Below are 24,026 nucleotides of genomic sequence, written 5' to 3'. Positions count from 1 at the left end.
GCTGTTTAAAACTCTTTAATTTCTTGTTATCCCAGGATGATTTTCCCTGTAATTACAAACCTCATTTTATACATATAGGACCAGATTATCTTACTCTTACTTGTGTTGAAGTCAATGGGGCTATTCATGGAGTAAGGCCCTACTCAAGCTGAATAAGGGTGGCAGAATCTGACCTCCAAGTGAACCTAAGTGTCATACACTGATATAACTGAGAATTAATAACTAGCTACCATTCTGCCTGGCATCTACGAGGTAAGCAAAATCAAGGAGAAGTGGAAACCTTTTTATTGATTTTGGTTATCTGGTACACAAAGTCCCATTCCATGGGTGTCCAACTGGAAATGTGGCAACGTAGACTATTTGCATTGGAATAATGATCACAAAATACAATGGTCATATCACACCAAGTCATAACATTTTGTTAGTGTTAATTAGCTAATATTTGTAAATCACTTAAAAATTATAAGTGAAATTCTTGCATTGTACAAATACATGGCTTTCAGTTGTCTTACACCGAGGATCAATTTGTCCCAACAAACATTATGTAAGTGCAAAGAAATTTTTATTCAGGAGCCAGAGAAACAAAGGAGTAAAAATCCTTCACACTGTTAATACAGCTGTGGGAGTCCAAGGGGAAAAACAAACCAGTAATCAAAGTACAACAGCATTTCATGCTAAAGAAAAGAAGAAGCATGCTAAATTCCAGAGCCTCTGAAAAGCATAGTGTGTTTAAAAACTAGAGTAGTAATAAATAATTTTGAATTAGGAAGAACCTTACATTTCAGGCAGCAAATGAAAAGGTTTCAATGCTAAACTGAGGTTATATCAATTTACATCAGAGATTGTTTTCCTGGATTTTCGGATATGCTTGCCTGTAAGCTCGCTCACCATTAATAAAAGGACAAACTTTTCATTTCAGAAATGATTACTTGAGCAAACTCAATCTTGTATTTAGCTTTTTATTTTTTAAGTTGGCTTCTACCACAAAAGCTGACATTATTGAATTAATGGACTTTAACAGCTGTATAGTTTCCTGCCTTAGTACATCATGTATTGCAACACATAGAAATAAAGTGCAACTTGTCTTTATTCCTCATTATAGAGCTCAGCATTTGCATCAGATGTGGTGATTGATTTAACCTCTGTTATTGATTTGAGACAATATGTACGAAGTTGGTTTCCTAAGAGGTACTTTGGCAGGCATTTTGAAGCTTCCTTGGGGAGAAAAACCCATTATCTACTGATTAGTCTGTGTCCGCAAAAAGAAAAGGAGTACTTGTGGCACCTTAGAGACTAACAAATTTCTTTCAACATAAGCTTTCGTGAGCTCCAGCTCACTTCATCAGATGCATGCAGTGGAAAATACAGTGGGGAGATCTTATATACACAGAGAACATGAAACAATGGGTGTTACCATACACACTGTAATGAGAATGATCAGGTAAGATGAGCTATTACCAGCAGGAGAGAAAAAACCTTTGGTAGTGATAATCAAGGTGGGCCATTTCCAGCAGTTGACAAGAATGTGTGAGGAACAGTGGGGCGGGGAGGGCGGAATAAACATGGGGATGTTTTACTTTGTGTAATGACACATCCACTCCCAGTCTTTATTCAAGCCTAATGTAATGGTGTCCAGTTTGCAAACTAATTCCAATTCAGCAGTCTCTCATTGGAGTCTGTTTTTGAAGATTTTTTGTTGAAGAATTGCTACTTTTAGGTCTGTAATCGAGTGACCAGAGAGATTGAAGTGTTCTCCGACTGGTTTTTTGGGGTCGGGAAGGAATTTTCTTCCAGGGCAGATTGGAAGAAGCCCTGGAAGTTTTTCGCCTTCCTCTGTAGCATGGGGCACGGATCACTTGCTGGAGGATTCTTTGCTCCTTGAAGTCTTTAAACCATGATTTGAGGACTTTAATAGCACAGACATAGGTGAGAGGTTTATCGCAGGAGCGGGTGGGTGAGAGTCTGTGGCCTACATTGTGCAGGAGGTCAGACTAGATGATCATAATGGTCCCTTCTGACCTTAATATCTACGAATCTCATCAATGTGCCTTAATGTTGACCTTGAGACATTATCCATGTCCATTCAGTCCTTCTGGGACAGTTGACAAGGATTTCAGTTCTTTGGAGGTGGCGTGATTTTTTTATGTGGATACTTGGTGATGCCACTAGTGGGATTTACAGAGCTCCCAGAGACTTCTGTTTTTACCACTGTTAAACTCTTTGAAATTTCCTGTACTGACCATTGGCAGGGGCAGAATACTAAACTAGATAGACCTCTGTTTGTATCCAGTATGACAATTCCTGTGTTCCTATACAAGGGTGAGGAGAAAACTACTTTTGCCTCCTCCCCTCTCCCATGGAGCAAATGCATAAACAGGAGCGTAACATCACCGGAAAATCTCACCCAGAGAATGAGAATGTAACCTTAAACAAGAACAAGTTTATTGAAAATAAGTCTGCCCACAATTTTGCACTTGTATTAACAGAGGATATTTGAAACTTGGCCTAGTGTATTCATAACCAGACAATAATAATTAATCATGCTTAGTACTCAGGCTGCATGTATCAAAGGGGAAACACATAACTGATTATTGGATATTTTTCTGATTTATTACAACAAATAGAAAGCTTCTAACCAAAGTGATGTGTGACAAATTTTGTGGTTCATTCCATTGGGTTCTTTCCTGCTGGTTTCTCAAAGCATGAATATGATCTTTTGCAACTTCCCTCATGACAGTGTAGAAGAAAGAAGTACAGCTCAAACCATACATAAACTCAGGTCTCAGCACTCATTTGTTCCTCTACTATGCTTACTGTACTCCGTAGCACATTATTTGCTATTTAAGTACTGTGTGTAGTTAATAAAATAATTTTTAAAGCACCCCCACTGCCTCACCAAAAAGCTCATTGTATTTCACAAATTATTAATATGTAGTCAAAATAATAAACAATAATGAAAATATAGAACACCCTAAATACTAAAAGAATGACAAAGCTGTATTACAAAAATGGAGTATGTGGGGGTGTCTTATGCAAGGATATTAAAAAAGGGGAGCAGTAGACCTGAAAACAGGAGCAAGTTACGTATACCCTAGAGGAGGGGTTCTCAACCTCTTTTTTTTTCTGAATCCCCTTCCAACATGCTATAAACACCCCCCCCCAGCCCACCCGTGCCACAACAACTCTTTTTTCTCCATATCCAGTAGATTGAAAGCCAGTGCTGGCATTAGGGGGTAGCAAGCCCTGCGGCTCCATGCCTCAGGGGATCCCATGAAGCTAAGTTGCCCAGGCTTTGGCTTCAGCCCCAGGCCTCAGTGAGTGTAATGCCAGCCCTGCTCTCTAGTTTATTTTGATGGTCCCCCAGAAACCTGCTCGTGGCCCCCCAGGAGCCCCCGGACCCCTGGTTAAGAATCACGGCCCTCGAGATCACAGCTACAATAAGGGCAGCTGATCTCAATAGTGGAACCCCAAAAAGTTGGGAGGTGAATAATGGAGATAACCTTGGGGCTCCAGAGGGTCATTTTGCATCATGGCCTGAGTCTGCAGAAGAGACCCTTAAGATTCGGGTAGGAAGAGGTCATCAGTAACTTTTGTGAAGGTAGTTTCAAGAGGAGTGGATTTTGTTGTGTGTTTGAGTGCTCAACTCCCTGCACCTCTTTACACTTTATTTTCATGCTTTGATTTATAACAGACACATCGGATGCCCCTCTGTTGCCTGGTGCACGGACACAAGCAGATATATGCATATATATGCACAGGGCTGTCATCTTGAATGAGGGAGGTAAGAGATGTGAATGCAATCTTCAAATGTCCCATCTAACCCACACCGCAACATCCTTCTCAGGAGAGCTTTTGAAAAGAATGCCATCGTAGCGCACAAAGAAGGTGTCTCCCTCCACACAAGTGAGCCTCAGCTGGCGGGTGCTAGTGGAAAGGTGGGGTGTGTGAAGTCGGGGAAGGGTGCATTAGGGTAAGACACACACATTGTGAAGCCCTAGCCTGGGCAGACTGCACCTAATTCTGCGAGACCCAGGAAGGTGCAGGCTGAGCTTTGTCCGGGAAGAAGCAGGACACCCAAACCCCACTGAATTTCAAGGGGAGCTGCTGGGTGCCTAACTCCCTTTGGGGACCCCAGCCTCTTGCTAACACGTTGCTTAACGCTCCCCGAGGTAGCCCCCGCCCAGGGGACGCGGCCTCGCGAGTCGGCGCCTCTCCCGCCCTGGCGGAAAGGGGGAAAGGGCAGCGGCGGGGCCGGGCCTCCGCCCTGTCGGGGAGCGGGGCGGGGTTTAACGCCGCCTGGGCGCGAAGCTGTTGACGGAAGCGGCCTCCGGCGCTGAAGCGAGGCCGCTGCTGCCTGAGCGAGACCCTGGCTCTGGCTGGGCGTTAGCAAAGGGCCAGGTAAGGGGTGCGCGTGGCTGGGTTCGCGCCTCTCCGCGGCGGGGCGGGAGCTGGGGCTGGATCCGGATCGGATCCGGATTCCTGGTGCTGCTTTTCCTGGGAGCCGCGCAGGTAGAGCGGCCCCGGCCAGCGTCACCCCGTCGCTCCCCAAATCAAAGCTGCGTTGGTGTGACGAGCCACACGCAGCTGCTGTCACAGCTGGCTGCAGCGTATCGAGCCGCTGCCTACTTTGCTGTCTGGGATCTAATCAATTTGCTAGTGTTGTCCCTCTCTGATTTGGTAGCAAGTTGCGGCACGATGCAAAATGTCCCATCCCTTTCCTTTCTCCTGGGATTATGCGGCTTTGATTCAGCTTTCAACGTGCCCCCCAAATTTAGCACGCACAAAAATATGGCTAATGGGCCAAGGACCAAAAAAAATCTCCTAATTCTTAATCCGCACAAAGAGTCTCCCTCCATTCGGTCCTTCCCCTCAGAGGTACCCTTGAAGAACAGATGTGATCTCTGGTTATAAATGTATTTAGTTAGTTAATAAAACCTGCCAAGGAAGGTGGGGAATTGTGTTCTCCTGGGTGTTATCATAGCAACCAGCACAGAGCAAGACAACACTCTCTGGATACTCTTTCAAATTAATTAAGTGTCCCTGAAGGTCAACAGATCCAGACTTGCGGGAGTCAATTCCAGAGCTAAGGACTAGGGCTCTCGATTCATTGCAGTTAACTCACGCAATTAACTCATAATATTCATCGAGATAAAAAAAATTAATTGCAGTTAATCGCAGTTTTAATCACACTGTTAAACAGTAGAATACCAGTTGAAACGTATTAAATATTTTGGATGTTTTTCTGTATTTTCATATATATTGTATTCCATGTTGTAATTGAAATCAAAATGTATATTTTTGGTTACAAATATTTGCACTGTAACCATGATAAAACAAATAGTATTTTTCAGTTCACCTCAGACAAGTACTGTAGTGCAATCTCTTTGTTGTGAAAGTGTAATTTACAAATGTAGGCTCTGAAGTTTTATGTTGTTTTGTTTTTAGTGCAGTTATGTAACAAAAAAAATTCTACAAGTCCATTCAGTCCTACTTCTTGTTCAGCTAATCACTAAGACAAACAAGTTTGTTTACATTTACAGGAGATAATGCTGCCCTTTCTTATTTACAATGTCACCAGAAAGTGAGAACAGGCATTCACATGGGACTTTTGTAGCCAGCATTGCAAGATATCTGCGTGTCAGATATGCTTACCATTTGTATGCCCCTTCATGCTTCGGCCACCATTCCAGAGGACATGCTTCCATGCTGATGATGCTAGTTTAAAAAAAAAAGAATTGTGTGTTAATTAAATTTGTGATTGAACTTCTTGGGTTAGAATTGTATGTCCCCTGCTCTGTTTTACCCGCATTCTGCCATATATTTCCTATTATAGCAGTCTCGGATGATGACCCAGCATGTTCATTTTAAGAACACTTTCACTGCAGATTTTACAAAATGCAAAGAAGGTACCAATGTGAGATTTCTAAGATAGCTACAGAACTCAACCCAAGGTTTAAGAATCTGAAGTGCCTTCCAACATTTGAGAGGGATGAGGTGTGGAGTGATGCTTTCAGAAGTCCTAAAAGAGCAACATTCTGATGCGGAAATTACAGAACCCGAACCACCAAAAAAGAAAATCAGCCTTCTCCTGGTGGCATCTGACTCAGATAATGAAAATGAACATGCATTGGTCTGCACTGCTTTGGATTGTTATCTAGCAGAACCCATCATCAGCATGGATACATGTCCCTGGGAATGGTAGTTGAAGCATGAAGGGACATATGAATCTTTAGCACATCTGGCATGTAAATACCTTGCGACGCTGGCTCCAACAGTGCAATTAGAATGTCTGTTCTCACTTTCAGGTGACGTAAACAAGAAGCGGGCAGCGTTATCTCCTGCAAATGTTAACGAACTTGATTGGCTGAACAAGAAGTAGGACTGAGTAGACTTGCAGGGTCTAAAGTTTTATTTTTATTTTAATGCAGTTTTTTTACATAATTCTAAATTTGTGCATCCAACTTTCATGATAAAGAGATTGCACTATAGTACTTGTATTAGGTGAACTGAAAAATACAATTTCTTTTGTTTTGTTTTTTACAGTGCAAATACTTGTAATAAAAAAATATAAAGTGAGTACTGTATATTTTGTATTCTGTGTTGTAATTGAAATCAATATATTTGAAAATGTAGAAAACATCCAAAAGTATTTAAATAATTGGTATTCTATTATTGTTTAACAATGTGATTAATCATTCAATTTTTTAAATCGTGATTAATCACAATTTTTTTAAATCACTTGATGGCCCTACCAAGAACCCTTACGTTGAAACTATCTCGCCCCAAGTTTCTACCTGTTTGAAACAGGAACTCGTATGCAGTTGTAGTGTGATGATTGAAATCGCTTCAGAGAAAGTAATCTCTCTGACCCCTGGATCCTGCAGTCATACATGGGCTTAACTTTACACATGTGAGTTGCCCCACTGGCTTCAGTAGGATAAGTTAGGTTTACCATGTGTAGTTTTGCAGGACTGGGGTGGCAGGTAACTAGGACTCCATAAAATACTTTTGTAGATCCAAACCTATACCTTATACTCCTCCTGAGAACAAATCAGAGGGCAGGGCAAGGTTAGGGAGCCCCAGTGTAATATGCTGTCTACCAGAAGTGCTGCATAATTCTTTTCTTCCTCTCTTTTTGATGAAAAGTGTTATGTCTGGTAGTCTGAAGGATTTTCAACAACTCCTTGGTAAATTAGACAGGAGTAAAAATCGAAAGATATTTTATATCTCCCTTCTGTCTCATTACATACACAGTCATACCTAAAAAGAAAAGGAGTACTGGTGGCACCTTAGAGACTAACAAATTTATTAGAGCATAAGCTTTCGTGAGCTACAGCTCACTCCGATGAAGTGAGCTGTAGCTCACGAAAGCTTATGCTCTAATAAATTTGTTAGTCTCTAAGGTGCCACAAGTACTCCTTTTCTTTTTGCGAATACAGACTAACACAGCTGCTACTCTGAAAACAGTCAGACCTGTTTGTGTCTCCATGGTGCTGTGTACTTTGCAATTTCAGTGTTATTTAATAAGATATTTATACATCGTCCCCATGGTATGAACACCTCACAAATACCAGTGAATTAAAGCTTGCAACACTCCGGGAGGGATGTAGTATTAATCCCTAGCTGAGGAAATGGAGGCACAGACCAGCCCAATGTCCCACTGGAAGTGAATGGTACAGATGGGAACAGAATGTAGATTGCCTCATTGACTGGCTTGTGCCCTAACTATAAAACCACCCTTCCTCCCTTTCACGCAGTCTGTATGGGAGATAGTCTGTCTGCCTTTTGTGTGTTTTACTGTGGTACAGTTGGCTGCTAGTGAGCAGGTTTTATTTAGGCCCCTGGAAGCAGTCTAGCCCATTGTAATGATCTGTTCTGCCCAATGAGTTGTATAATTTTTTTTCTAGTTATTTAAGTACTATTCAGACTTGGAAAGGGTTGTTTGCTCCTCTGTTGTGGAGACTTAATGTTGTTGAAACTAAAAAGCATTGTTATATCAGAATTTAATGTGTGTTGATCGGGTTTTTGGATGAGGCCCCCTACTGCTTTGCATTAGAGGAAGTGTGTGCTGTCTTGCTTGAGATGGCACCTGAAGCTTAGTGTCCATTTTTGCACATTCATGTGTAAGAGTGACTGCCATAGTTTTCCCCTTTGGCCATCATTGCAGGAGTTCATTTCCATGTATAGTATGTTGTGAGAAAAGTTATAAAACACACATTAGTTAATTAAATTATTTAAGCACTTACTGCTACTAGGTTTCTCAGCATTCTTTGGATCCGTGTTCCTTAACTGAAGTACAAACTGAAGAATTTATAAGTTTGAGTTTTATAAGCCAACCTCTCTTTTAAAGCAAATAAGAAATCACAGCAAACTAAACGTGGTTAAATGATAGTGTTTACAACATCAAAATTGAACTCAACATGGAATGTTATGCTTTTCATGAGATAATAAAGCAGATCAATTAATTCACAGTTTTAACATAATCTTGTTTCAAAGGCAGATTTCCCTAGTTTTACACTAGTCTGGGCAGGTGATTTTTGGTATCAATGTGGAACTATGGTTCTTTAAGCTTGATTTGAGATAAGGATCTATATTTATCTGCCAGTGGAGTTAAGGGACTATTGATGTCATTTCAACTAAACAATTCTAAGTGGAATTTAAAAAAAATTAGAGAAGCTTCTTAATTACCAGAGAATGTAATTTCAGTTTAGAATTATTTTATCCAGGTGACACTCATAGACAAGCTTTACCACAAACACACACACAAGATTATCAGATATTAAACCCAAATATAATATGCAGGTAATTACCTGGAAGCTTTTGTAATTTCTCTGGAATTTCACCAACACTGAAAGCTCTTGCCTTAGTTTTAAACAATAGTTGAAATAGTGGTAAAATCTTCAGCTTGCAAGCCAATTCAAAGCTTTTCCTCTTTTAAGAAGCTGTCAATTCTCTTGATCAGAAAATCTGTATGATTTTTAGAGTGAGCTCTCAGAAACGCTCTGGGTTTCTCATAGCTAATTTTTGCTGTAGGGAAGCATAGTTTCCTGTTCTAAATAGTATGAAGCTTGCTTAGTGTAATGAGTTTCTCCAGCATCAATGCTTTCTATTGAGTTAGTGATTCAGTATAACTAAACTAAACGTGTTCGTGAAATACAAGTGCACATTATACATTTTAGTCATTCAGAGGGTTTTAACTCAGGTTTATGCTTTCTGAGAAGCACATAGTCTACCATAACCAAGTCATCGTTGGGTAAACAATACGTTGTGTTTTTATAAAAGTCATTTTGCTGGTTTTCAGTTAGAACTGCAGTGAAGCTTGGTTCTCTAGCTCAGCTTCTCAGTTCTGTTTCTCTGGACTGATAAAGTTCATTCAGGTGATTCACTGTAGGAATTATGACAGCTATGGTCTTATTCTTTTTCCAGCTTTCACAGTGGTCTTCCTAGGATAGGACTTTAAAAGATAGAGTTAATAGAATGCTCAGGATAGACAGGATTTTAGCTGATGCAAAGCAAGGGGGCACTCTAGCTAGCCAATGACAGTCCAACTTACAGTCTCTCTCAGCCAGGTGTTTTGGCTTTGGGAAGCAGACCAGCAGATTGAACAAAATGGCATCTCCACTCCCCTGCCCCCTTACCCCCCACACTTTCTGCTGAGCAATAGTGCCTGGTTCTCTTCTTGGCAAAGACTTGAAATTTCCACCCAGGCTATGAGTTGTGTCCTTTCTGCTCATCCAGTGAGAGAAAGAGGCGTTACCTTTATGGCTTCTTGCAACTTTGTCTAAAAAAGTACAGTTTCGTTGTTCAAACCACCTTGCGCTATACCAATTTGTATAATAGGAATTTGATAATAGGGATGTACATGGAAGTAATTAGGTCATTATGGGATTACTTTAAATCAAAACTACAGAAGCTATCAGAAGCCTGTATCCCAAGAAAGGGGAAAAAATTCATAGGAAGGAGTTGTAGACCAAGCTGGATGAGCAAGCATCTTAGAGAGGTGATTAAGAAGAAGCAGAAAGCATACAGGGAGTGGAAGATGGGAGGGATCAGCAAGGAAAGCTACCTAATTGAGGTCAGAACATGTAGGGATAAAGTGAGACAGTCTAAAAGTCGAGTAGAGTTGGACCTTGCAAAGGGAATTAAAACCAATAGTAAAAGGTTCTATAGCCATATAAATAAGAAGAAAACTAAGAAAGAAGAAGTGGGGCCGCTTAACACTGAGGATGGAGTGGAGGTTAAAGATAATCTAGGCATGGCCCAATATCTAAACAAATACTTTGCCTCAGTCTTTAATAAGGCTAAAGAGGATCTTAGGGATAATGGTAGCATGACAAATGGGAATGAGGATATGGAGGTAGATATTACCATACCTGAGGTAGAAGCAAAACTGCAACAGCTAAATGGGACTAAATCGGGGGGCCCAGATAATCTTCATCCAAGAATATTAAAGGAATTGGCACCTGAAATTGCAAGCCCATTAGCAAGAATTTTTAATGAATCTGTAAACTCAGGAGTTGTACCGAATGATTGGAGAATTGCTAATATAGTTCCTATTTTTAAGAAAGGAAAAAAAAAGTGATCCAGGTAACTACAGGCCAGTTAATTTGACATCTGTCGTATGCAAGCTCCTGGAAAAAATTTTTTCCTTGGCACAAAAAGAGGGAGTGTGCTAATAAAGTTTGCAGATGATACAAAGCTGGGAGGTATTGCCGATTCGGAGAAGGATCGGGATATTATACAGGAGGATCTGGATGACCTTGTAAACTGGAGTAATAGTAATAGGATGAAATTGAATAGTGAGAAGTGTAAGGTTATGCATTTAGGGATTAATAACAAGAATTTTAGTTATAAGTTGGGGACGCATCAATTAGAAGTAACGGAAGAGGAGAAGGACCTTGGAGTATTGGTTGATCATAGGATGACTATGAGCTGCCAATGTGATATGGCTGTGAAAAAAGCTAATGCGGTTTTGGGATGCATCAGGAGAGGCATTTCCAGTAGGGATAAGGAGGTTTTAGTACCATTATACAAGGCACTGGTGAGACCTCACCTAGAATACTGTGTGCAGTTCTGGTCTCCCATGTTTAAAAAGGATGAATTCAAACTGAAGCAGGTACAGAGAAGGGCTACTAGGATGATCTGAGGAATGGAAAACTTGTCTTATGAAAGGAGACTTAAGGAGCTTGGCTTCTTTAGCCTAACTAAAAGAAGGTTGAGGGGAGATATGATTGCTCTCTATAAATATATCAGAGGGATAAATACAGGAGAGGGAGAGGAATTATTTAAGCTCAGCACCAATGTGGACACAAGAACAAATAGGTATAAACTGGCCACCAGGAAGTTTAGACTTGAAATCAGATGAAGGTTTTTAACCATCAGAGGAGTGAAGTTTTGGAATAACCTTCCAAGGGAAGCAGTGGGGGCAAAAGATCTATCTGGTTTTAAAATTCTACTTGATAAGTTTATGGAGGAGATGGTATGATGGGATAATGGGATTTTGGTAAGTAATTGATCTTTAAATATTCAGGGTAAATAGGCCAAATCCCCTGAGATGGGATATTAGATGGATGGGATCTGAGTTACCCAAGGAAGTATTTTCTGTAGTATCTGGCTGGTGAATCTTGCCCATAGGCTCAGGGTTTAGCTGATTGCCATATTTGGGGTCAGGAAGGAATTTTCCTCCAGGGCAGATTGGAGAGGCCCTGGAGGTTTTTCGCCTTCCTCTGTAGCATGGGGCATGGTTGACTTGAGGGAGGCTTCTCTGCTCCTTGAAGTCTTTGAACCATGATTTAAGGACTTCAATAGCTCAGACATGGTTGAGGTTTTTCATAGGAGTGGGTGGGTGAGATTCTGTGGCCTGCGCTGTGCAGGAGGTCGGACTAGATGATCAGAATGGTCCCTTCTGACCTTAGTATCTATGAATCTATGTTTTGCCTCCAATTTCTTTTTGTAATGGTTCTGACACTTCTCATCCCCAGTGAGGCTCATTTGTCTTGAATCACTTTTTTTTGCTCTCACTGGGTTGATCTGCAGCTGACGCAAGCAGTTTCCCCAAAACAGAATAGATTTTGCCAGTCAAGAATTTGGTTGTAGGGGAAGAAGCTGTAACCACTGGAGTTGCAGATTGGCCTCTGTCATGTGACATGATATTAAGCTTTGTATCACTGATTTAAGTCAGATGACTGTAACTAGGAAATGAAATTTGAGTCTCTCACCAGCACAGCGTGTTACAGTGCTGATGGGAAAACTACATCAAAATTATCTTTATTTTTTCAATTCAAAATTTTGATTGAAAACTTGTAGAAAAGTTGAATCTGGAAAAAAAATTGATTAGCACTAGGGTCACACTCTTTTCCAAGAAATCATGAAATATCTCTCTGTTCTCTAGCTCCAAACTTTCAGGACCAGATTTTCAAACTAGTTTTCCATTTTGGCAAGCACAATTTTCCACTTGCAATTAATTGTTCCCACAACTTTGTACCTGTAATTTATTCAAATCTTTTCTTGGCAATGCATTGTGGGTGCAAAAGGGAAAGTCTGCTTTAAAAATCAGGCCCTCCCTATGCCTTTGATCTTACTTGAACTGTGTGTGGAACTCTTTAAGTTCTAGTTATCTTGGGTGTTACTTTTTACAATCTCACTTTCAGATAGATATGAGTTCTAACTTGGTGGTATCCCCTTAATAAGCGCTCAAGGTGAAACTCCACCCTGTGCAAAGGGCCAGCACAAATATTATAAACCACTTCAATGCCACTTAAACCTTATTGTGAGGGCTGAAGTGTAACTTTTGTTAAGTAGAACATAGGCCTTCCGCTCGCCTTCTGCATAGATGGGAATTTCACCCATAGAAAATAAATGAAACTTTAGTCCCAATGAGTTTTCATGAAGGGTCAGCTTGGATGGGCCAAATAGAATATTAGTGTTAAATTTGAGGTTTCCTAAATTAATCACTTTGTGCATTTGAACTCAACAGTAATGTAAGTTTATGCAACATAAAGCTTATTTACATATAAATACTATGGTTCAGCTCTCAATATATGTCAGGGGCCAGCTTTCCAATGGTATAATGTGCTGTGCAAGTAAGAGATAAGCCAGTGGTTTCAGCCCGGATTCTAGTGATTTATGAAATTTAATACTTTTTAAACAAAAAAATCATGTACAACTTTCAAAAGATACTGTATATTCATGTGTTAAAATAAGTTCTGTTTTAAATTTCACATAGCATTGATAATAACTTCTGTTGTTTCTGTAATGTCTGCAGGTTGGTTAAGTTTTTATTTCTGACTAAACATCTGACTGGTAATTTTTACAGGTTTCTTTTTCTCTTTATAGATATATGGTGAATAAAATGAAGCCGGCAACAGCACATTATTTGATTCTGGGTTGTTTTTGTCTGGCTTTCTATTCTGGGTGTACTTCCTATAAATTCCTGGAAAGGTAAGTTATCAGTTGGAAAAGTTTCTAATATCTTACCAAGTTTGTTTATTTGTTTTTAAAGCAGAACTTAAACTTCTGGAATATGATTGGGCTTCTATCAATGTGAAATTTTTGTTTCATCTTGTGCTATTTATGATGCACTATATTTTTGTTTCTGTCTGCATAATGATACTGTATAAGTGAAGCTGTTTTTTTATGCCTAAGAAAAATTGAGGTTTACATTTATTAATATGGCAGAAGAAGGGAGGAAATTTGTTGCACTTAAAAACATTACAGTTTTGCTTCATAATTAATTTCAATCTAGTATTTGTTTTAGGCAGTGCCTATAAATAATAAATGGAAAACCTGCTCATTTTTTTTGTTAATTTAGCTAATGAAGCTGACAAGTTTTTAAGCATGGCCACTGTGACAAACTGAAGTGTGTAATGAAAATGTTTATTAGGCCTGAGAGAGACCCATTTTTTTTGCTGTGTTAGAGGTGGTGGTAGATGTCATCATTTCAGTTAGTAAAGGTCCAAGGTGCTTTTGACTCACTAGCTAAGGGTATATTTACATTTAAAATGCTACGGCAACGCAGGTACACCATTGTAGCACTTCAGTGAAGACACTACCTACACTGACGGGAGAGATTCTCCCATCAGCGTAGGTAATCCACCTCCCTGAGAGATAGTAGCTAGGTCCACGGAAGAATTCTTCCATTGACCTAGTCCTGGCTACACTGGGAAATAGGTCAGTAAAGCTACATTTCTTAATTGTGAATTTTTCACACCCTTGAGATATATAGCTTACCAATATCCATTCCAATGCAGACCAGGCCTAAGAGATGCATAGTTCAAAGGGGCAGGTTATGGCTCAGTTTTTCTGCAGTTTTTCTAGAATTATGTGTTATGTGAATAGGTCACATTCAGAGAGGGAAAGTATTATGTTATCAAGCCTAAATCCATTGCATGGTTTCTGATATTCTGGGAGAGCGACTCAAATTCATGACATTTTCTCTGAGAGGTAGGTTGATAGTTCTCCAGAATGGGAACTGTGCAGGTGCCAAGTGAGTTTAGTTACCTACAGGGTTAGGCGGCGGGGACGTTGTTGTGGTGCCTGGGCTTTAAGCACCTAAGCCCCTTTGTGGATCTCGCTCTAAGTTAATAAAGTTTTTGAGTGTGTGTATAGGGGATAATGTTTAGTTTTGGAATGATTAGTATAGTAGTGGAACTTCTGCAATTTTAAGTCCAGAAAAAGAGAGGGGTGTGTGTGTGTGTGTGTGTGTGTTTTCTTCTTCTAAAACAATCACTATGATCACACAGGAGTTGTGAAAATGACATGACTGTAAGGGCAATGCACTTACACAACAGATTCATATTGAGGAGTAACGCCAGGGCTTGAGGCAGTGAAAGCAAAACTCCTAGGTTAACAATTTTAGGACGCACATAGCACAAGGACATCTTTCAACTGTTGCAAAATATTAGAAGATCCAACAATAACTGTGTAATATATGGCCAGTTAGTGATCTCAGTAGGAAAAATGTTGATGGTTATTATTGTGGCTATGCCCGATTTGTTCCACAGCAGTTGAGTTTAATGAATTAAAAACCACACACAAATCTGACTGTCTGTTTAGTTGACTACATTTTAATCTCTTAATAGTGCAAAACCACAGATGGACAGATTCAGAATTGGGGATAACTTCATGACAACTTAAAACCATAAATATATTTTCCTGCTTCTCCTTGCTTGGGGAAAATTTACTTTCTCAAATAATTGCTTTATTTTCTTATTCTCTTTCACATTTGTTCTAACAAAGGGCATATGACAAATTAGGTGTTCGCAAGAGGTTAACAGTCATTTACTCTATCTGTTCTGCAGGTCATTCTCTTGGATTGAGCAAATGGAGGTTTTTGTAAGGTTTTAACATATACTTTATTTAATAACTGCTATTATACATGACAACCTTTTTTCCGCATTATTTCCACCCCGTTTCTCAAAGCATCTGCAGCTATCCAGTCTCCTTACTCCACTCTTTTCCTATCCCACTCCCACCCAAATTGTTAACCTAGGGGTTTTGCTTTCACTGCCTCAAGCCCTGGCGTTACTCCTCAATGTGAATCTGTTGTGTAAGTGCATTGCCCTTACAGTCATGTCATTTTCACAACTCCTGTGTGATCATAGTAATTATTTTAGAACACTTACAGTTTCAAGAATGCTGTCCACATCCTTTTCAAATAACACAGCCATGAAGAAAAATTAGGAGATTCCTGGCACCCTCTAAATGTGCTCTTATTGCCATAAGAAAAAGTCCAAGTAAGTGCTCTTCTAAATCTAATAACATTATTCTCGTTCTCTGTGTATTAAATAGAAAATCTGTAGGGAGATGAGCTGCCATCAGTGGAATTTGTTTAGCAATAAGTAATATATTAATAACAATCAAAACCCACTATTTCTTTGTGCACTGCCTTATATAGCAAGTCCCTACTTCTTGTATGGGGGTCCTTCGGTACAGCTGTAATAGAAAAAATAAATAACAGTTGATTAAAATCAGTGTGAGTTACACTACTTAGCAATGTGTCATTAGTTGGAGGAGTTTTGCTTTTTGAAATGCATGAGGAAAATAAATGTCTCGTCTCTTCTTCTCCAGTGAGCACCATCCTCACACTTGGAAAAAGCTGTTCCTTGTTCATCACTGGCCCGTGACTGTATGCAAGGTGAGCTTTGTTTTGTTTTTGTTTTTTTAAAATATATCATTGTAAATGTAACTGTGTAGATCATGCTGTATATTGCTGAAAATAAGATGAACCTTGTATTGCTTACATTTTGGTAGGTTTCAGAGTAGCAGCCGTGTTAGTCTGTATCCGCAAAAAGAAAAGGAGTACTTAGAATCATAGAATCATAGAATATCAGGGTTGGAAGGGACCCCAGAAGGTCATCTAGTCCAACCCCCTGCTCAAAGCAGGACCAAGTCCCAGTTAAATCATCCCAGCCAGGGCTTTGTCAAGCCTGACCTTAAAAACCTCTAAGGAAGGAGATTCTACCACCTCCCTAGGTAACGCATTCCAGTGTTTCACCACCCTCTTAGTGAAAAAGTTTTTCCTAATATCCAATCTAAACCTCCCCCATTGCAACTTGAGACCATTACTCCTCGTTCTGTCATCTGCTACCATTGAGAACAGTCTAGAGCCATCCTCTTTGAAACCCCCTTTCAGGTAGTTGAAAGCAGCTATCAAATCCCCCCTCATTCTTCTCTTCTGCAGACTAAACAATCCCAGCTCCCTCAGCCTCTCCTCATAAGTCATGTGCTCTAGACCCCTAATCATTTTTGTTGCCCTTCGTTGTACTCTTTCCAATTTATCCACATCCTTCCTGTAGTGTGGGGCCCAAAACTGGACACAGTACTCCAGATGAGGCCTCACCAGTGTCGAATAGAGGGGAACGATCACGTCCCTCGATCTGCTCGCTATGCCCCTACTTATACATCCCAAAATGCCATTGGCCTTCTTGGCAACAAGGGCACACTGCTGACTCATATCCAGCTTCTCGTCCACTGTCACCCCTAGGTCCTTTTCCGCAGAACTGCTGCCGAGCCATTCGGTCCCTAGTCTGTAGCGGTGCATTGGATTCTTCCATCCTAAGTGCAGGACCCTGCACTTATCCTTATTGAACCTCATTAGATTTCTTTTGGCCCAATCCTCCAATTTGTCTAGGTCCTTCTGTATCCTATCCCTCCCCTCCAGCGTATCTACCACTCCTCCCAGTTTAGTATCATCCGCAAATTTGCTGAGAGTGCAATCCACACCATCCTCCAGATCATTTATGAAGATATTGAACAAAACGGGCCCCAGGACCGACCCCTGGGGCACTCCACTTGACACCGGCTGCCAACTAGACATGGAGCCATTGATCACTACCCGTTGAGCCCGACAATCTAGCCAGCTTTCTACCCACCTTATAGTGCATTCATCCAGCCCATACTTCCTTAACTTGCTGACAAGAATGCTGTGGGAGACCGTGTCAAAAGCTTTGCTAAAGTCAAGAAACAATACATCCACTGCTTTCCCTTCATCCACAGAACCAGTAATCTCATCATAAAAGGCGATTAGATTAGTCAGGCATGACCTTCCCTTGGTGAATCCATGCTGACTGTTCCTGATCACTTTCCTCTCCTCTAAGTGCTTCAGGATTGATTCTTTGAGGACCTGCTCCATGATTTTTCCAGGGACTGAGGTGAGGCTGACCGGCCTGTAGTTCCCAGGATCCTCCTTCTTTCCTTTTTTAAAGATGGGCACTACATTAGCCTTTTTCCAGTCATCCGGGACTTCCCCCGTTCGCCACGAGTTTTCAAAGATAATGGCCAAGGGCTCTGCAATCACAGCCGCCAATTCCTTCAGCACTCTCGGATGCAATTCGTCCGGCCCCATGGACTTGTGCACGTCCAGCTTTTCTAAATAGTCCCTAACCACCTCTATCTCTACAGAGGGCTGGCCATCTCTTCCCCATTTTGTGTTGCCCAGCACAGCAGTCTGGGAGCTGACCTTGTTAGTGAAAACAGAGGCAAAAAAAGCATTGAGTACATTAGCTTTTTCCACATCCTCTGTCACTAGCTTGCCTCCCTCATTCAGTAAGGGGCCCACACTTTCCTTGGCTTTCTTCTTGTTGCCAACATACCTGAAGAAACCCTTCTTGTTACTCTTGACATCTCTTGCTAGCTGCAGCTCCAGGTGCGATTTGGCCCTCCTGATATCTTTCCTACATGCCCGAGCAATATTTTTATACTCTTCCCTGGTCATATGTCCAACCTTCCACTTCTTGTAAGCTTCTTTTTTATGTTTAAGATCCGCTAGGATTTCACCATTAAGCCAAGCTGGTCGCCTGCCATATTTACTATTCTTTCGACTCATCGGGATGGTTTGTCCCTGTAACCTCAACAGGGATTCCTTGAAATACAGCCAGCTCTCCTGGACTCCCTTCCCTTTCATGTTAGTCCCCCAGGGGATCCTGGCCATCTGTTCCCTGAGGGAGTCAAAGTCTGCTTTCCTGAAGTCCAGGGTCCGTATCCTGCTGCTTACCTTTCTTCCCTGCGTCAGGATCCTGAACTCAACCAACTCATGGTCACTGCCTCCCAGATTCCCATCCACTTTTGCTTCCCCCACTAATTCTACCCGGTTTGTGAGCAGCAGGTCAAGAAAAGCGCTCCCCCTAGTTGGCTCCCCTAGCACTTGCACCAGGAAATTGTCCCCTACGCTTTCCAAAAACTTCCTGGATTGTCTATGCACCGCTGTATTGCTCTCCCAGCAGATATCAGGAAAATTAAAGTCACTCATGAGAATCAGGGCATGCGATCTAGTAGCTTCCGTGAGTTGCCGGAAGAAAGCCTCATCCACCTCATCCCCCTGGTCCGGTGGTCTATAGCAGACTCCCACCATGACATCACTCTTGTTGCACACACTTCTAAACTTAATCCAGAGACACTCAGGTTTTTCCACAGTTTCGTACTGGAGCTCTGAACAGTCATACTGCTCCCTTACATACAGTGCTACTCCCCCACCTTTTCTGCCCTGCCTGTCCTTCCTGAACAGTTTATAACCATCCATGACTGTACTCCAGTCATGTGAGTTATCCCACCAAGTCTCTGTTATTCCAATCACGTCATAATTCCTTGACATCACCAGGACCTCCAGTTCTCCCTGCTTGTTTCCAAGGCTTTGTGCATTTGTATATAAGCACTTGAGATAACCTGTTGATCGCCCCTCATTCCCAGTATGAGGCAGGAGCCCTCCCCTCACAGACATTCCTGCCTGTGCTTCCTCCCGGTATCCCGCTTTCCCACTTACCTCAGGGCTTTGGTCTCCTTCCCCCGGTGAACCTAGTTTAAAGCCCTCCTCACTAGGTTAGCCAGCCTGCTGGCAAAGATGTTCTTCCCTCTCTTCGTAAGATGGAGCCCGTCTCTGCCCAGCACTCCTCCTTCATGGAACACCATCCCATGGTCAAAGAATCCAAAGCCTTCTCTCCGACACCACCTGCGTAGCCATTCGTTGACCTCCACGATTCGACGGTCCCTACCCAGGCCTTTTCCTTCCACGGGGAGGATGGACGAGAACACCACTTGCGCCTCCAACTCCTTTATCCTTCTTCCCAGAGCCACGTAGTCCGCAGTGATCCGCTCAAGGTCATTCTTGGCAGTATCATTGGTGCCCACGTGGAGAAGCAGGTGGCACCTTAGATACTAACAAATTTATTTGAGCATAAGCTTTTGTGAGCTACATCTCACTTCATCGGATGCATGCAGTTTTTTCCACTGCATGCATCCGATGAAGTGAGCTGTAGCTCACAAAAGCTTATGCTCAAATAAATTTGTTAGTCTCTAAGATGCCACAAGTACTCCTTTTCTTTTTACATTTTGGTACTCTCACTTCTCTGAGTATTGGTTAATAACCGTTTGTCACATCTTTCAGTGGCTCAAGAGCAACAGTAAAGAACAAGTGGCTGGTGCCATATCTGTAACAGTCTATAACCCTAAGAGGTAGCGCATAAGCCTTAATAGTAAAACATACAATGAGCAATGTCTCCTTACAGTCTTAGGCTCATATGGCTATGTGATCCTAGTTCAGTTTAGTGGGCAGTTACTCACATGAGTGGTTTCACTGAAGTCAATGGATTATTCGTAAGAATAGCTGTCTACCAATTTGATTAAGCTTCACAATATTGGCTCTATTGTTTTAGTGCTGTCATTAAATATGGATTAAACTGAAAAATTCAATATCTATCACTGATATGTCCTGGCAGGAATCCTAGAGCACAGAGTTTCCACATATGTTTGTAAAGTACTTAGCAAATAAATGTACTTTCCTTCAGTTCCAATGACATTAAATTCTGATTAGTGGTGTGGGTTTTTTTAGCGAGGTAGGAGACACAACAGAGATCTGCTTTTTTGCTGTTGACTTCAAATTTAAGTGTAAATTTTTGGGGGTTCTTAATCAGATTGGCTGAGGCAGGGCCATATCATCCTGTGATTAATAAAGAGAAACCTCAGCTAGGGCAAGTGTTGCTGGTACACATCTGGAACCGCAATTCTGAGAGAGACACGTTTATACCTCTAACTGTAGCATTCAGGGGCACACTCTCTTGTTTAAGGGCAGCTTTTTAGGCTTGTCAGTCCTGTTTCAGGAATCAAATTATGGAGAAAAGCAGCAACAGTAAAACATATACAGTGTTAAACTCGTCTGAAGGGAACAGGATTTGTGCTCTTCAGTATTCTAAATTGGGAGGCAATGATAGTGGAGAACTTAACAGACAATTTTTCAAACATGATAGCTGATTTCGGGTGTCCAATTTGAGATGTATTAGGTCTGATTTTCAGTGCTATTGGGTGCACACAGTTCACGGTTACTTCAGTTGGACTTCTGCTGGTGTGCACTTCTGAAAATCTGGCGACAAGTCAAGCATGTAAACCGGCAACCCAAAATCAAGGGCCTTGCAATCTGTGGTTAAATGAATGAGACATGCAGACTATCAAAGTAAAATATTTTACTACTATGCATCCACCCTGGCTACTGCTTTTAATTCTAGAACTCTGATGTTGGCTGAAATGTTATATAACTCTGCGAGCTAAAATGGAGAAGCTGCAAGCAGGATAACTGAAGACTTGGCAAGCTACCAAAAAGACAGGCTACCTTACAGTAATCCTTACAGTGTCTCATGTGGGGAGAGGAATCAAAATGGATACAAGTGTATCTAATGGACTAGAGTAACTCTGAAAGAATATAATCGTTGGGTGACGTTTTGCACCGTTTCACAGCCTTGAGAGCTTACAGAAATCTTAACTTCAGTTCCATCTCCTATGCTTTCAAAACTTACAGATTTCTTCCTGTTAATATAATATCATATATATATGGAAGTAGGGTTCCGGAATGCAACTGTAGTTGGTTTAAAAAATATAGTCTTTTAAGCTGCAAAACAATCTGTTAAGTGTCTTTCAAATGATTTACCTGATTAATTTCAGGAGGAAAATATCACTAGCATTGTGCCTTCTTTTTCAAAATGATTAATAAACTACTCTAATGACTTAAAAATGGCTGGATACAGGAGATTACAACACAGATTCCATCATTCATGTTTGTAAAGTGCTTTGATGATACAATAATCTATGCAAAGGCTTATTATTATTATTAGATTATATTTCCTGACGGGGTGGAGTGGGTGGGGGCATCTGTCAATCAGTCAGCCACTTTGCTTATATGCAAAGCTGTCTCCAGGAGGTTAAACTCTTGCTTGGCGTGCAGATGACGTTCGTCTTTATTCCTACCAGTTGTGGTTGTTTGTGTGTACAGAAAAGATACTCAGAAAACTGTAACTTTCTTTAGTAAATTAAAATGAAATCTGCTTCATGTTCACTTTGAAATCCCTTGAGTAGAGTAGACTTGGTTAGATTGGACATTGTATGTTTAGGTTTTGTGTTTAATAGATTAAGGCCAAAAGGAACCATTAGGGTCATCTAGTCTTACCTCCTGCATAACACAGGCTTTAGAATTTCAGCTAGTGATTCCTACAGTGGAGAAAATTATTCTTCCTGCTCGTAAGTGAACGTTATTGAGCCAAGTAACTTGTGGGTGAACTAGACCATCTTTTTTAGAAAGGCATCCAATCTTAATTTGATGACTCTGAGTGATGATTAATAAATTGTTCCAATGATTAATCAACCTCCCATAAAAGTAGTACTTTGTGCAATGAATTTTTTTCGAATGTCAACTTCCTATTACTTAGCCTTTGAGTCACTTGTGACACTTGACTGCTATTTCTAATACAGAGGTAATGTTATAAACTACTTAAAAGCCATATTAGAGAACTCTTTAAAGCAGGGGTGTGCTGTTACACTTGACTCATCGTCATGGCTTCAGTGGTGGTGAGCTTCTTTATGATTCTGTAGGAGTTAGAGACCTTTGGGGAGGGTAAGACTTGGACTGTTCAATCCTAGGGGATTGTGAACCCTGTTTAGATGGGAATGGGAACAGCTGAATAGGAAAAGTTGTCCGTCCTCTCCCCTTCCCCAGCTGGAGAACTTGGGCTAAGGAACTGGAGGAGGGAAGCTTTAATGACTGTGCCTTTCTTTCTTGGAATTGATTAAGGTAGAGAGACTGTTTTTAAGTGCTGCCTGTTCTGGAGATACTTATTTTCGCACACAGTAGCAGTAGCTGCCTTGCCATTCATTGGGAATTTGGAGGCCTGTGGAGAGGAGGAATCTGTTGTAAAAGTTTGGTCATTCAGTCTCTGTCTTGGTGAGCAAGGGGAGAACATGAAGAAAGATAAAGGCCAGATCCGCAGCTCTGCCTAAATCTGTTTTGCACCACACATAGCAATTGAACAAATGAGAGAGCCACCTAGGAGAAAGGAAACAGGGAGGACTGTTAAACAGAATGCATTGGTGATGCAGCAGTGCTGCAAGACCATGAGTACCAACTCCAGGGCAGACCACTAGAAACCAGGGCACAAACCCCCAATTGGCTGTGAATTTTAAACATAAATTTTACCAACTAACTGCACCAAGTGCCAACTCCTCAGGTACTTTAACAGCCTTAACATGGAGCCACAGACAGCCCCTTTGGGTACTCCATCTGTCTTGCCACCCAGGTGAGTCTATCTCTGTGATAGATGGTCCCTTACACTGAGAATCACAGGAATAATCAGGTTACTCCTAATCCCAATGGCTCAGTCACTTACCCCAGGTCAATTGTGCTTTAGATCTCACACCAAAGACAACACTTGTAAACTATATGAAATCCTATTAAATAGGGAAAGGAAACTAGAGAGTTATTTATGAGGATAAAGCAAGCAAATATAGGCTCTGTCTACATTGCAATTAGACACTCATGGCTGGTTCATGCCAGCTGACTCAGGCTCGTGGGACTGTTTAATTGTGGTGCAGATATTTGGGCTTGGGCTGGAGCCTGGGCTCTGGGACCCTCCCACCACAATTAATTAACACCACAGTTAAACAGCGCTGACTAAGGCTAAGTGGCTGTTTAATTGTGGTGTAAATTAATTAATTAATTAATTGTGGTAGGTTTTTAATTGCAGTGTAGACATATCCAGACACACACATGAGCTAGTCCTAGGTTTCAAAAGGTAATATAGACTTCTATAATCAGCAAGCTCTGTTTGTCCTTCAGGGCTAACCCAGGCTAAGCAGCTGGGGAATCTCTTGCTTAGACCTAGAAACACCATGCCCTGCAGAGTCCAAGCAGCATAGAGATCCTTAATTCCTTTGGTTTGGGGGTTTTATCCCCCTCCTGTCATGTGCTCTCAGCTGCAAACTCAGCTGATGGGAGGAGTCCACTTGTATGACTGATCTTCATGAGGAGGAGAGCAGAACAAGAAGAAGTATCTTTAGTCCTGTTGACTGTTGTTGACTCTTTCTCACTCCAGATGTAGGGAGTTTCCAGTTGTAAGATCCAACCCTAACTCACCTGGTATCAATAGGTCTCCTCTTTCAGGAGGGATGTAACAATTTTTGTAGAAGAGCATCTCTTCACATTAATTAATGTCCCTCTCCTGGATGCAGTCACAGAGGCTCACAATACAACTGCTCAAAGTATTGCATTACAA

General features: G+C 41.2%; 1 protein-coding gene across 3 annotated transcripts in view; it reads left to right on the top strand.

Annotated features, from left to right (window-relative positions):
• Nucleotides 1–4,232: 4,232 nt before the first annotated feature.
• Nucleotides 4,233–24,026, top strand: part of RNASET2 (ribonuclease T2) — an 82,776-nt gene continuing 62,982 nt past the window's right edge. The window contains exons 1-3 of one of the 3 annotated variants that reach the window (XM_043511288.1): nucleotides 4,233–4,398; nucleotides 13,336–13,440; nucleotides 16,069–16,135. In XM_043511288.1, coding sequence (XP_043367223.1) covers nucleotides 13,340–13,440; nucleotides 16,069–16,135 — 168 coding nt within the window. In that variant the 5' untranslated portion in view covers nucleotides 4,233–4,398; nucleotides 13,336–13,339. Of the gene's footprint in view, nucleotides 4,399–12,030; nucleotides 12,142–13,335; nucleotides 13,441–16,068; nucleotides 16,136–24,026 lie in introns of those variants that run through there. The other 2 variants (XM_038394387.2, XM_043511287.1) reach the window with 2 other exon arrangements.

Source organism: Dermochelys coriacea, chromosome 3, assembly GCF_009764565.3.
Source record: "Dermochelys coriacea isolate rDerCor1 chromosome 3, rDerCor1.pri.v4, whole genome shotgun sequence".
Classification (NCBI taxonomy): domain Eukaryota; kingdom Metazoa; phylum Chordata; order Testudines; family Dermochelyidae; genus Dermochelys; species Dermochelys coriacea.
This window is presented reverse-complemented; position numbering and strand designations above follow the sequence as displayed.